General features: G+C 38.7%; 1 protein-coding gene and 2 pseudogenes across 2 annotated transcripts in view; all 3 read left to right on the forward strand.

Annotated features, from left to right (window-relative positions):
* The window catches only part of UBXN7 (UBX domain protein 7), a 61,556-nt gene that overhangs the window by 25,006 nt on the left and 21,007 nt on the right, over positions 1 to 15,543 (forward strand). For both annotated transcript variants that reach the window (XM_081832063.1, XM_081832075.1), the window contains 2 exons: positions 5,350 to 5,415; positions 8,371 to 8,483. In XM_081832063.1, the coding sequence (XP_081688189.1) occupies positions 5,350 to 5,415; positions 8,371 to 8,483 (179 nt within the window). The remainder of the gene's footprint in view (positions 1 to 5,349; positions 5,416 to 8,370; positions 8,484 to 15,543) is intronic.
* LOC102747496 (mitochondrial pyruvate carrier 2 pseudogene) lies at positions 5,469 to 6,399 on the forward strand (annotated as a pseudogene).
* Positions 14,757 to 14,839, forward strand: LOC115943743 (U4 spliceosomal RNA; annotated as a pseudogene).

Raw genomic sequence — 15,543 nt, forward strand, 5'->3', positions numbered from 1 at the left:
ATCAGTGCCACTCTTCTAACTAAATTTTTATTCTCCACCTGTCCCACTCCCCTATTCTATGAATCTCATTTTGAATCTTTTATTAGCATTTTGTAGCTTAGCCTCTTAGACCTCAGTGACCAGCATTTCTGTTACATGGCAATAGAGTGAGAATACAAAGGACTGATGTTTGCTGTATAGCAGATTGCTTGAAGAGTCAGGAAACACATATTAAAGAGGCAGGTTGGAGTACAGGCATTCCTTGTTTTATTGTGCTTCACAAATATTGTGCTTTTTACAAATGAATGGCTGTGGCTATTCTTTCAGCACCATTTTACCAGCAGCATTTGCTCTCTTCATGTCTCTTTGTTACATATTGGTAATTCTTGCAATATTTCAAATGTTTTCATTATTACTATATTTGTTACGGTGATCTATAATCCATGATCTTTGATTGTACTATTATAATTGTTTCTGGGCATCACAAACCACACTCGTATAAGATGGTGGACTTAATTGATATGACTGGTTTACCAGCCAGCCATTCCCTCTCTCACCTCCTTCTTGGGCCTCTCTATTCCCTGAAACACAGCAATATTGAAATTAGGCCAGTCAGTAACCCTACAGTGTCCTTTAAGTGTCCAAGTGAAAGGAAGAGTTGCACGTGTCTCACTTTAAATAAAAAACTAGAAATGATTAAGCTTAGTGAGGAAGGCATATTGAAAGCTGAGATAGGCCAAAAGCTAAGCCTCCTGTGCCAGTTAGCCAAGTTATGAATGCAAAGGAAAAATTTTTGAAAGAAATGAGAAGTGCTACTCCATTGAACACATGAATGATGAGAAAGTGAAACCTGTTGCTTGCTGATAAGAAGAAAGTTTTAGTGTCAGGATCGAGGATCAAACCAACCACAACATTCCCTTAAGCCAAAATCTAATCCAGAGCAAGACTCTAACTCTCTTCAATTCTTTGAAGGCTGAGAGAGATGAGGAAGCCATAGAAGAAAAATTTGAAGCCAGCAGAGGTTGGTTCGTTCATGAAGTTTAAGGAAAGAAGCTGTCTCTATAACATAAAAGTGCAAAGTGAAATAGCAAGTGCTGATATAGAAACTGCAGCAAGTTATCCGGAAGATCTAGCTCAGATTTTTCAATGTAGACAAAACAACCTTCTATTGGAAGAAGATGCTGTCTTGGACTTCCAGAGCTAGAGAGGAGAAGTCAATGCTTCAAATCTTCAAAGGACAGGCTGGCTCTCTTGTTAGGGGCTAATGCAGCTGGTGACTTGAAGTTGAAGCTGATGCTCATTTACCATTCTGAAAATCCTAGAGCCCTTAAGCATTATGCTAAATCTGCCCTGCCTGAGTCCTATAAATGAAACAACAAAACCTGGATGGCAGCACATCTGTTTACAACATGGTTTACTGAATATTTTAAGCCAACTGTGGAAGCCTACTGCTTAGAAAAAAAGATTCTTTTCAAAATAGGACTGTTCAGTGACAACATACCTGGTTATCTAAGAGCTCTGATGTTATTGTCCAACAAGATTAATGTTGTTTTCATGTCTGCTAACACAGCATCCATTCTGTAGCCCATGGATTAAAGAGAAATTTTTATTTTCAAGTCTTATTATTAAAGAAATACATCTTGTTAAGCAATAGTTACCATAGATAGTGATTCTTTTGGTGGATCTGGGCAGTGTAAATTGAAAACCTAGAAAGGATTCACCATTCTAGATGCCATTAAGAACATTCACAATTCATGGGAAGGGGTCAAAATCTTTTTTTTTTTTTAAGACTTTTTTATTTATATGACAGAGAGAGAGAGCACAAGCTGGGGGAACGGCAGGCAGGCAGAGGGAGAGGGAGAAGCAGGCTCCCCGCTGAGCAAGGAGCCCAATGCGGGGCTCGATCCCAGGACGCTGGGATCATGACCTGAGCCGAAGGCAGACGCTTAACTGACTGAGCCACCCAGGTGCCCCTCAAAATAACACCATTAACAGGAGTTTGGAAGAAGTTGATTCCAACCCTCATGGATGACTTTGAGGGTTCAAGACTTCAGTGGAGGAAGTGAGTGCAGATGTGGGTAGAAATAGCAAGAGAACTAGAATTATAAGTAGAGCCTGAAGATGTAACTGAATTACTGCAGTTTCTTGATAAAATTTAAATGGATGCGGAGTCGCTTCTTATGGATGAGCAAAGAAAATGGTTTCTTGAGATGGAATCTACTCTTGGTAAAAATGCTGTGAAGATTGTTGAAATGACAACAAAGGATTTACAATATTACATAAACTTAGTTGATAAAGCAGCAGCAAGGTTTGAGAGGATTGACTCCAATTTTTTTTTTTAATATTTATTTTAAAAATAATCTCTGCACCCACTGTGGGGCTCTAACTCACAACCCCAAGATTAAGAGTCACATGCTCCACCAACTGAGCCAGCCCAGGTGCCGCTTGGTTGACTCCCAATTTTGAAAGAAGTTCTACTGTGGGTAAAATGCTATTAAACAACATTGTATGCTACAGAGAAATCATTTGTGAAAAGAAGAGTCAATTAATGCAGCCAACTTCATTATCTTAAGAAGTTGCCACAGCCACTCCAACTTCAGCAACTACCACCACGATCAGTCAGCAGCCATCAACATAGAGGCAAGGCCCTCCACCAGCAAAAAGATTACAACTTGCTGAAAACTCCAATGATGGTTAGCATTTTTTAGCAATAAAATATTTTTAATTAATGTGTACTTTTTTTTTTAAGATTTTATTTATTTATTTGACAGAGAGAGATACAGCGAGAGAGGGAGCACAAAGAGGGAGTGGGAGAGGGAGAAGCAGGCTTCCCGCCAAGGAGGGAGCCCGATGCGGGGCTCGATCCCAGAACTCTGGGATCATGACCTGAGCTGAAGGCAGACACTTAACGACTGAGCCACCCAGGTGCCCCAAATGTGTACATTTTTTTAGACATAGTACTATTGCACACATAATGGACTACAGTATACAGTTGTCCCTTGAACAACTCAGGGGTTAGGGGAACTGACCCCCAAGCCGTTGAAATCTGCATATAATTTTTGACCCCCCCATTCTCCCCCCGCCTGCTCCAAAACTTAACTAGTAATCTGCAGTTGACTGGAAGCCTTACCATAACGTAAACAGTCGATGAACGCATATTTTGTATATTATATGTATTATATACTGTATTCTTAACAATAGAGTAAGTTGGAAAAAATTATTAAAATCATAAGGAAGAGAAAACACATTTGCAGTACTGTACTGTATTTATTGAAAAATTCCCACATATAAGTAGACCCGTGCAGTTCAAATCTGTATTATTCAGTGGTAAACTTTGTGTAAACATAACTTTTATATGCACTGGGAAACTCAGAAATTCATTTGACTCGTCTTAATGTGATATTTGCTTTATTGTGGTAGTCTGGAACCAAACAATACATTATCTCTGAGGGTATGCCTATAATAATGGTCCTAGGACTAGAGGTGTTGTGTGTGGCCTGAGGAGAGGTTCTTGGTTAGACTTAGCATAAATAAGGAGGAAACAAATGGGAGCAGGTTATGAGCCCAAGAAGTAAAAGGGGTTGAATCCAAAGCTAGCAAAAGACGAAGTAGGAGACTCCCAGGAGATCAGATGCCTGATATAGAAGGGCTAAAGTGGGAAGAAAGTGGGTGGTGTGTGTGAAATAATGTAGAATATTGAGTGGCCTGCCTTTGGCAATTTCAAAGTAGAAGAAAGTTACCTTTTGTGTACTACCTCCCCAATAATCATATACTCTGTTTAGGCAGCCATTCTGTGCCTTATCATCAGATATCCTTACTTTCTTAATTGTTATGGTTAAAAGTATCTGCTAAAGAGTTTTAAGAAGGCATTATTTGAGAGGCCATATTGTTCCTACTAGAAACCTATACATTTGAAATAGGAACTCTTGATTAAAAATAGTTACAAGATTGGAAAGAATAACATTCCTTGCTGCTGCTTTATAAAGGAAAGGAGGGAAAGAGGAAGGGAGGAGAAAATAATGAAATATTTAAATTTAAAAATTTTCAGTTTAAATAAATATAAATAAAATTCAATATAGAACTAAAACATGGAAGTTTCTTTTTCCTTTTAAATCAGATCTCTTTTCCTTGAGATAATACTGTGATTCTTTAATATAAATACACAAATGTGCATAAATTATATACAGATAATACTTCAAACAAAAATTTTTTAAATATATGGTTCTGCATTTTGTTTTGCTTTTTACTTAATTGTTCTTGGATAGAAAGAATTATCTTATATAATGGCATACACAGACTTTTGGGAAAGATGCTTTGACATGGGGTGGGGACTTGATACTTCTAATCTTACTGCTATTCATCATTTATTAACATGAAGCATTCTTCTGTTTACATGCTGGCCAGGCATGCCATAAGCCAATTTAATAACTGTTACCCATATTGAAGGAATTGTTAAATGTCCTTGTTTATTGTAATGTATATAAATGATCTGGCAAATGATCTGAACATATACATATAGGAAGATAACATTTTTATTATTGCTTTCTAGACTTTATAAAATACTTAAGGATTGTGTAATAGATACTATACTGGGTATCAGAAGATCTTGGTTCTGTGTACTTTTCTCTCACTAACCCATTGTGTAACTGGAAAAATTTTTCTTGCAAAATTAAAAATGTTTTTGGTGTTTATAATTCTACATGTGTATCCATTGACTAAGAAGTTTTCGTAAATATGGTTTAGAAGGTAGGTACTCACTCAGGTGTTACACCAAAAGATAGATCCGTTAGGCTAACCTGAATTAGATATTTGCAGCATGTATGTAGCTTCATCACCATGGGGAGTCATCCTTAAAATCTTCTTTGTTCTTATCTTTTACACAAGTTTGGTTAAGTCTCTTAACTGGGCCTTAATTTTCTTATTTGTAAAAGAGAATGGTTGGGCTGAACATGGTTGACTTAATTTTATATGAATGACTTGAAGATTTTTAAATATTTTTTTTCATTTTTTTTATTATGTTATGTTAATCACCATACATTACATCATTAGTTTTTGATGTAGTTTTCCATGATTCATTATTTGCGTATAACACCCAGTGCTCCATGCAGAACGTGCCCTCTTTAATACCCATCACCAGGCTAACCCATCCTCCCACCCGCCTCCCCTCTAGAACCCTCAGTTTGTTTTTCAGAGTCCATCATCTCTCATGGTTTAAATATTTTATTTTTTGAAGGACACCTTTATAAATCTATGAGTGTTCCCTTGTTTCTTGTTTTAAAACAAGAAATACTTACAGATAGGGAAGTTTTTAGAACCATTTCAAAATTAAGGTTTAAATTTTTGTATCATTTCTATTTTTTTCCCCTAAAGCTCCTAAAAGACGACGGCCTGCACGTTCAATATTTGATGGTTTCCGAGATTTTCAGACTGAAACTAGTAAGTATCTTGTACCAGTTTATTATATCTCTCTCGCTTCTTCCTTCTCCATTTTCTCCTCCCCTCTCTTCCTCCCACATAGAAAACCACAAAATGGAAAAGCACCCAACCGCTCCCCTAGAGATCAGGATCCTGGTTTGTTTTATATAGTTTTTCTTAAAAGAAAAAGATGATTAATATCAGGCCTAATTACTTTGAGGAGTCACCTTATTGTAAAAGGAAATTATGAATTCAGTCTGTGATTGTTACTAACTTCCCCTTATGCTAAATTGTTCCAAATGCTAACCTAACTGGTGATAGAAGAATATTAAGAGTGATGGAGGTCACAGAGCCTCCGCCCCCTCAATCTTTTCTGGGCTCCCACTTACCTGGTGGGAGGAGCACGCGGCCACTCTCCCACTCGACCGTCCACAACCAACTCGTCCGCAGAGATGTCAGCCGCTGGTGCCCGGGGCCTTCGGGCTACCTACCACTGGGTCCTCAATAAAGTGGATCTCCTGCTGCTGGAGAAATTGAGGCCGTTGTACAACCACCCGGCAGGTCCCAAAACAGTTTTTTTGGGGGCTCCAATTATGAAATGGGGGTTGGTGTTTGCTGGATTGGCTGACCTGGCCAGACCTGCAGAGAAACTCCGTACAGCTCAGTCTGCTGTTTTGATGGCCACAGGGTTTATTTGGTCTAGATACTCACTTGTAATTATCCCAAAAAACTGGAGTCTCTTTGCTGTTAATTTCTTTGTGGGGGTAGCAGAAGCTTCTCAGCTCTTTTGTATTTGGAGATATAACCAAGAGCTAAAAGCTAAAGCAAACAAGAGTTCCTGACCACCCGAACAATCTAGATGTGGATATACCCACTGGGACTAATTTGATTTATTATTTGGCTGTTGATAAGGTGATATTAACTGTGCTACTGTTTGGAAGGCATAAAAAAAACTGTAAACTGGGGGCTAATACTTGATTCAACAGAAAAATAAAGCAAACTTTTTTTTTTAAAAGATTTTATTTATTTATTTTGACCGAGAGAGACACAGTGAGAGAGGGAACACAAGCAGGGGGAGAGGGAGAAGCAGGCTTCCTGCTGAGCAGGGAGACCTATGCGGGGCTCGATCCCAGGACCCTGGGATCACAACCCGAGCCGGAGGCAGACGCTCAATGACTGAGCCACCCAGGTGCCCCGAAAGCAAACTTTTAATTAAAAAAAAAAAATGGGTGATGGAGAAATGTAAGAAATCTGGTAATTTACAAAGTTAATTAGCTTTTGAATGAGCACTTAAATGCTGACTATAATAAAAGAAAAAGATGGTTTCCCTCAAGATCCTGACATCTCACCTCACATCAGTCAGAATGGCTAGTATGAAATAGACAAGAAATAAGAAGTGTTGGCAAAGATGTAGAGAATAGGGAACTCTTGTGCACTGTTGATGGGATTGCAACCACTATGGAAAACAATATGGAGGTTCCCTCTAAAATTAAAACTAGCAATACCATATGACCCAATAATTATAATTTTGGGTATTTATCCTAAGAAAACAAATATGCACCCCTTTGTTTATTGCAACATTATTTTCAGTAGCCAAGTTATGGAAGCAGCCTAAGTGTCCATCAATAGATGAATGGATAGAGAAGATGTGGTATTATGTACACAGTGGAATATTAACTCAGTCACAAAAAAGAATGAAACCTTGCCATTCACAGCAACATTATGGTCCTTGAGGTTATTATGCTAAGTGAAATAAATCAAAGACAAAGACCAATAAAATACCATATGATTGCATGTATATGTGGAATCTAAAAAACAAAACAAATGAACAAACAAGTGAAAAAGAGATTCCTAAATACAGAGAATAAATTGGTCGTTGCCAGAGGGGAGTGGGAGGATAAGGGAAATAGATGAAGGGGATTAAGAGGTATAAACTTCCAGTTATAAAATAAGTTACAGTGATGAAAGCTACAACATTGGGAATATAGTCACTTAATACTGTAATAACTTGTATGGTGACAAAGGGTAACTACATTTAACAGTGAGCATTTTGTAATGCATATAATTATTGAATCACTATGTTGTACACCTGAAACTAAAAGAATATTGTATGTCAACTGTACTTTAAAACAATAAATGAATAATTGGTGGGAAAAAAGAAATCCTGGTATCTGTCAGTTTAAAGGAATGACTGCAATGAAAATGGTTACTGTAGGGGATTGAAAAATAGAAGAGGAAAAAGCCACACCATCCAAAGCAGCCACTCTTAACATTTTGGCTATAGTTGTTTGGAATAGATGTATATCTTTCTGTGGAATAAGCTAGAATGAGATTCTTGGCCTTATACTTTTAGAGGCTTTAGTAGTGATTTAGCAATGGAATCTTTTAAAAAAAGGAAAGTTGTTTAGAGAATATATGGAAAACTGTTGGACCATGCTTGATTTTGTAGTTGATTTATAATGAGCTCATTGCAGCACAGGTAGGTCTTGTAACTTTGGAGAGAGTTGAAGAGGGAAACCCAAACTGATTCAGGTCATCCAGGGAAGTCTGTACCCTTCCAGGAGAAGGTGACAACAGGTGGTCCTTCTCTTTCACTGCCAGAATCTTTAAAGATTGGCAGTGTAGGTAGAAACAACAGATATATTAGGCTTACTTTCAGAACTGGGTAAATGGAGATGAAACTTTTCTCCTGTGCTCAAGTTCGTTTGGAATATGAGAAGGAAATATTTTGATTAGGTGACTCTACTGTAATTTTCAGCTTTTGTCCTTACATTTGGATTGAGAGCACCACTAAGTCTTAAGACTCCCTCCCCACCATGCTTTGTATGTTTTTCAGAATCAGCATTAGATATTTGCATTTGCATGAGGTCAGGCACATTGTTCAGTAATTCTTGCATTTGATGCATGTTTATATTTTGAGATTCATGGCTTTTATTTTCTGGCTAACTGAAACTTTCCTATCCTCCTGTGTTGCAGTTCGGCAAGAACAGGAATTAAGAAATGGAGGAGCAATAGATAAGAAACTAACTACCCTTGCAGATCTCTTCCGGCCACCCATTGATTTGATGCATAAAGGCAGCTTTGAAACAGTAAGTTGCTGGAAATTGTAAGCCTTAGCTGTGAATCCTTTTGCATTTTCAATGCCATTTTTTTCTTTCTGAGAACAAAAAAGTTTCCAGAATATAGAGAATTGGCATCTTAGTAAGTATGACATAAGTATGAAATACCTAAAAGGTTGCACTGATTTATATTTCTACCAGCAGCATATGAGATTGTTTCATAAAATCCTTTCATTATCCTTGTGTGGTATCACTTTAGAATTTTTGCCATTTGGGGGGCGCCTGGTGGCTCAGTCGTTGGGTTCTGCCTTCGGCTCGGGTCGTGATCCCAGAGTCCTGGGATCGAGCCCCGCATCGGGCTCCCTGCTCCACGGGAGGCCTGCTTCTCCCTCTCCCACTCCCCCTGCTTGTGTTCCCTCTCTTGCTGTGTCTCTCTGTCAAATAAATAAATCTTTAAAAAAAAAAAAAAGAATCTTTGCCATTTGGTAGTTTTTGGAAAAAAAAAATCTTAATTTTTTCAGTTTGTGTTTCTTTGATTACTACTGAGAAGAGTGTGCCTGTGTTTATTGGCGATTTGTGAATTGTAGGTATCTTTTGCCCATATTTTTATGGGGATCCTGTTGTATTTTAAAAGAATATCTATGGGGCGCCTGGGTGGCTCAGATGGTTAAGCATCTGCCTTCAGCTCAGGTCATGATCCCAGGGTCCTGGGATCGAGTCCCGCATCGGGCTCTCTGCTCCTTGGGAGCCTGCTTCTCCCTCTGCCTCTCTCTCTCTCTCTCTCTCTCTGTCTCTCATGAATAAATAAATAAAATCTTTAAAAAAAAAAAAAAAGAATATCTGTGTAGTTGCAGAAGATATTCTCCTTCAGTTTTTTGGTTTTAATTTGGCTAAAGCCAAAGAAAAGCTTTCCAGAGCAGGTTTACTTGATTGTCTGCTAAATTTTAAGTGTAATGAGGGCAGGGGTAACATGTTTCTTTTTATTTTGGTAATCCTTGGGACCCAGTTTCTGGGATTTTTTTTTAAAGATTTTATTTATTAGAAAGAAAGTAGGAGCTGGGGGGGAGGGGCAGAGGGAGAGCAAAAGCAGACTCTGGCTGAACAGGGACACTCCCCGCCCCTTGAGCCGAAGGCAGACGCCTAACCGACTGACCCACCCAGGTGCCCCCAGTTTCTAGTATTTTACAGAAGCATAGTATCTGTTAAATGAATGAGTTTGGTTAGGATTTTAAATATTCTGTTGAAGTGTTAAAACAGTTGCTTTTGTGTGTTAACTAGCATGTTAATGCTCTTTTGAGTCAGAATAGCATTTCCATAGATGTAAATTACTTAAATTTCAGGTCTTACCTGTTAGCATAAAGTAGGCCAAACAATACTCAGAAAAATGATGTTTGTAGCTGCATATTTGGAAGTGAATTATGATTGTTTTTTAAAAGATTTTGTACTTTGACATACTCTTAGAGTAGCCTAAATGAAATACTGAGGATTAAAAATTTAAGTCTGTTCTTCAGTTTTAATTTTCTGAATTGTAAAACCTGAAAGTGTTTGACAACATGTAACAGAAAATCCAGATGATAATGATTTGACCAAACAAACTTAGCTTAGCTTAGCTTCTCTTCTCTTTTCTTTCTTCCTTTTTTTTTTTTTTATTTTTGAGATTTTATTCACCTATTTGAGGTAGAGACAGAGCACAAGCAGGGGGAAGGGCAGGCAGAGGGAGAAGCAGGCTCCTCACTGAGCGAGGAGCCCCTGGCAGAGCGAGGAGCCCCTGGCAGGGCAAGGCTCCACCCTAGGACCCCAGACCACGACCTGAGCCTAAGGCAGACACTTAACCCACTGAGCCACCCAGAAGCTCCAAGCATTTCTTTTTGTCATGTAAATGAGACTAGAGTTGAGAGTCTTTGATATTCATTAGTCAGCTCAAAGATGTTTTCTTTTTCTTGGCCTGGTGATCTAAATATGGCAGCTGCCTATCCTTTCTGCTGTTCTTGTGATAATTCAGCCATTGAGAGAGAATAGCAACAGTATGAAAGACAAAAAGGATCTGTGTTTGTTTTGCCAGGTTTTCCATTTTTTAGTAGCTTCTGAGTTGCTCTAGGGCTTAATGAAGTAACTGAGCTTGATTTAATTTGATCACTTTGGGTTCATAAAAGCAGTTACTCTGCTGCTTGTTCTTTGAGGGAAAATGTGAATCTTTTTTGATTTATTTTGTTAAGTTATATTCTTTGTATTTCATGACCTGTATTATTCACAGCAATCCATTTATTCACTGATAATACTAAACTTCAAACTTCATTGTTTATAAATCTACAAATGACAAATACTTAACAAAAGGTAGGCATTTAATTATGACTAAGGATGTATATTAGTTTTATAAAAATTAGGGAGGTAATATGCAGAATTAAGTCATTGAAGATTAGGAAAGTGAATATTGAAAATTAGAGGAACACTCTGGTGCTCAGGCAGGGCCCATAGGTTTGGGCACCATCTTAGATATAGATTTGAGCCACAGTTTGACAGGTTTAGAAACTGGACAAGTGTAACTAGACGTAGAGTATGTTCAAGTGTTGTGGTTCATGCTAACCACATGAGAGACTGATTAATTCACTTGTTTACTCAGTAACTATTGAAGCCTTGAATTACAAGGCCTTATGCTAGGTAATGGGGATTATATTTGTTGGGCTAAATATTTGACTGCATATGAGAGAGACACTAGGAATAAAGCAGACAGTAGCTTAAATAAGATAGAAGTCCAGACTGTTAGAGTGGTTCTGCTACATAAAGTTATTAGAAGTGTGGTTTTTTCGGTCTTGCACTGCTATTCCCTAGGTCTTGCTTGCTTCTCTTCATATGAGTCAAGATGGCTTACCACCTTGTTTACTTTCCAACCAGCATGGAGGGAAGGGGTTGAGAAGGGCACACTTTTTCCCTTTAAAGGCACAACTTAGGGTGCCTCCTGTGGCTCAGTCAGTTAAACTGCCTTCAGCTTAGGTCATGATCCCAGGGTTCTGGGATCGAGTGTGGCATCGGCCTCCCTGCTCAGTAGGGAGTCTGCTTCTCCCTCTACCCCTCTCCCCTGCTCGTGCTCACTCTCTCTCTGTCTCTCTCAAAAGTAAATAAATAAAATCTTTAAAAAAAAAAAAAAGGCACGACCTAAAAGTTGTTCATCATCACTTCTGCTCATATCCCATTAACCAGAACTTGACAACATGGCCAAACCTAGCTGCAAGAGACACTAGGAAATCCAGATGCTTAGCAAAAAGTTGGAGGCTCTGTTACTAAGAGGGAGAAGGGGAAAATGGGTATTTGGTACTTATAAGCGGATAACAAACTACACAAAGTTCTTGCTGTCAAAGAGTTTATAATCTAGAGGGAGAAACATACAATAAACAAACAAGCAATATATAACATGCATGTATTTTATATGCATGTTTGATATATATAGAGAGAGTGGGAAGGAGAGGGAGAGAGAGGAGAAATTTCAGGTTACAGTAGCTGCTGGGAGAAGGAGTAAAATAGAATAAGGGAAGGAGATAGAGGGTTATTTTTTGTTTGTTTGGGGCCATTAAGCACAAGTGTTCTTACCGGTAAATTGAAAGCAAGGTTGATTTCATAAATTTCACATATGTTTATAATTGTGAGGGGACAGAACTATTTTATTTTATTTTTAAAGATTTTATTTATTTGAGAGAGCACACACGAGGCTGGGGGTGGGGGGGCGGGAGGGTCAGAAGGAGAAGCAGATGCCCCACTGAGCAGGGAGCCTGATGTGGGACTCGAGCCTGGGACTTTGGTATCATGACCTGAGCTGAAGGCAGACACTTAATCAACTGAGCCACTCAGGTGCCCCAGAACTATTTTAGATAGGAAGATGAGGGAAGATTAAGAAAGGATGAGATTTGATAGAAACCTGAATGGAATGAGGGAGTGTGAATCATAAAGGTCCAGGGGAAGAGTAGACAAAACAGTTAAATGTAAAGGAACTGGTACGGGAAAGACCTAGGCCTAGTTTGGATACAGCCAAGAAAACCAATGTGGTTGGAGCTGAGTGAGCAAAGCACTTAGGATGAATGATCTGACCTGGGCAGTGGAACATTTCTTAGGTTTTCTTTTCTTTTTTTTTTTTCTTCAAGTAGGCTCCACATCCAGCGTGGAGCCCATTGCAGGTCTTGAACTCACAACCCTGAGATCAAGATCTGAGCTGAGATCAAGAGTCGGATACTCAACCAACTGAGCCACCCACCTAGGCGCCCCTTAGGTTTTCTTATTTCTCCATTTAGCCCTTAAGTTCCGTGAACACAGGGACTTTGTTTTATTTATTCTTTTTTTTTAAGATTTTATTTATTTATTTGACAGAAAGAGACACAGGGAGAGAGGGAACACAAGGAGGGGGAGTGGGAGCGGGAGAAGCAGGGTTCCCACTGAGCAGGGAGCCTGATGGGGGGCTCAATCCCAGGACCCTGGGATCATGACCTGAGCCGAAGGCAGATGCTTAATCACTGAGCCACTCAGGCGCCCTGGGACTTTGTTTTATTTACCGTTCCACAGTGCCTGGAAGTTTCTGGCAATAGTTGGCACTCATTAAATTTTCATTAAATGATTGAATGAATGGCATAATCTGGAGTATATTGTACAGAAAGAATCCAAACAATTTTCTTGATATTCCTTATTTTAATAAATGCATATTTATTTGTTAAAATTGTTGTTCAGTTACACATGCACCTAGTCCTAATCACTAAGAGTACTTTATTAATTTCAAAAGTACTTGCTATAAATGTGGGTGAAAGTAATTAACATTTCCATAAGAAAGTACTGTGCATATTTTAATATTTCCCTTTTAGCTTTGTGGCTATATATTTGTTATTGAAACAAATTATTTTTCTTCTATATCCTTACTTTTTGTACTTTCCTGACCTGTCTGGGACTGAGAGAGAGGTTAGTCTTTACTGTTACCACTTGTCATGATAAATCCCATCACATACCTCTCTGTTGGGTGTAGCCACACTTGCCCTTGGGTCTCCCTGTAATGGCTTTGGAATATTGACTCAGAACAACCTAATAGATTCCAAGAAGGAAGATTCATTATTGTCCCATGGTCCACTCTCACCTCTAGTCCTTGACTCATATAATTTGTATACTTAGTGAGATTGTGTTAAGACTCTTACCTCTTGTCCAGACATTGTTCCTTTGCATGAAATTTGTATCTTCTTTGGCTCCTTCCTTCTAGCAATAATTTCTTAATAGATCTTCAGGTGGTTTTTTTGGTTTTTAAAAAATATTTTATTTATTTATTTGTCAGAGAGAGAGGGAGAAAGAAAGCAAGAGAGTGGCAGAGGGAGAAGCAGGCTCCCCACTGAGTGGGAAGCCCGATGAAGACCTTGATTCCAGGACCCTGGGATCATGACCTGAGCCAAAGGCAGACACTTAACTGAGTGACCCAGGTGTCCCAGATCTTCAGGTGTTTTTGCTGGTATAAGGTTTTGCCCCCCAATGTAAGCTTCATGAAGGCAGGGATTTTTGTGTTTTGGTAATTGCTATAAGCCAGCATCTGTAACTGTACCTGAAACATTGTAGGTTCTCAGTGTCTGTTGCATAAATGAATCTGAATTAATGAAAGCATGAATGTTAATAAACGAATTAATTTTAAACACAGAAAACAAATGATTCTGCATCATTTTTGAACTTTGGACTTTATTTTTTATTTTTATTATTTTTTTATTTTTTTAAAGATTTAATTTATTTATTTGACAGAGAGAGAGACAGCGAGAGAGGGAACACAAGCAGGGGGAGTGGGAGAAGGAGAAGCAGGCTTCCTGCCCGAGCAGGGAGCCCGATGTGGGACTCGATCCCAGGACCCTGGGATCATGACCTGAGCTGAAGGCAGACGCTTAACAACTGAGCCACCCAGGCGCCCCTGGACTTTATTTTTTAAAAGATTTTATGTATTTATTTTACAGAGATAGAGTGGGGGAGGGCAGAAGGGAGAGAGAGGGACTAGCAGACTCCCTGCTGAGCGTGGAGCCCACTGGCGGGCGGAAGGGTGGGGGTTGACCTCATGACCTTGAGATCATGCCCTGAGCCAAAATCAAGAGTCAGCCGCTTAGCCAACTGAGTGACCCCAGGCACCCCTAAGCTCTGAGCTTTTATTATTTTTGGTGCTACGCATTTTTTTCCTTGTTTTCCTTGTTCCTATTTCCTTAGTCTTTGTATTTGAGGCAGACATGTAAATTTATCCTATTAAAGGGATATGTTCTCTCCAGTCTGTCTCTCTAGAATGTGTGTTAATTTTTTCCTTTATTCTCAAGCTTTGCGCAGTGGCAGTATCGTAGCCAGTGAGGTTTATCCGAGGCGCAGTTATTGCTAATTGAAAATTTTTTCCTTTATTCTTAAATACTTTACTTTTCTTCTCTTTTCTTTCCTTTTTTTTCTTTTTAGAGAGGGAGAGAGAGAGCACATGGGGGGGAAGAGGGAGAGAGAATCTTAAGCAGGCTTCACACTCAGCATGGAGCCCAATGCGGGGCTCAGTCTCACAGCCCTGAGATCATGACCTGAGCCAAAAATCAACAGTTGGGTGCTTAACCTACTGAGTTGGGTGCTTAACCCACCCAGGTATCCCTCAAATACTTTTCTTCAGTTAAGACAGTATAATTACTTACCACCCATTTATTAAATCTATGTGAATGCTATAGGTAAGGAAGTTAAGTGGAGCACTCTTACTTCCTAGGTGCAAGGAGGTATTTTATTATATTTGTATAGTAAGATTCTTTATTATACTATACTTTAAAATAAGGCTTTGACCAGTTAAATATAGCTTCCTGGCTCAATACATGGATACTTCTTTTTAGAACTTGGGTTTTCACTTGTGGAATCAGTAGCGAATATTAGAAAATTATTTTCTCTGGGGGATTTATACAAAAAAATAGGATAACAGTATTTGCAAGATTGTGTAAGCCTTAAAAGAGAAGATATTCTTAGTTTTACATCTTATAATACTTTTGAAATGTTTATGTTCTTCAGATGTTATTAATCTAAGTTAATTGATCGTTAAGATTTTCCCATGTCAAACTGATAGGAAAAGAATATTATTCCA

Source organism: Leptonychotes weddellii, chromosome 1, assembly GCF_054177405.1.
Source record: "Leptonychotes weddellii isolate Sample4059 chromosome 1, ASM5417740v2, whole genome shotgun sequence".
Lineage (NCBI taxonomy): Eukaryota > Metazoa > Chordata > Mammalia > Carnivora > Phocidae > Leptonychotes > Leptonychotes weddellii.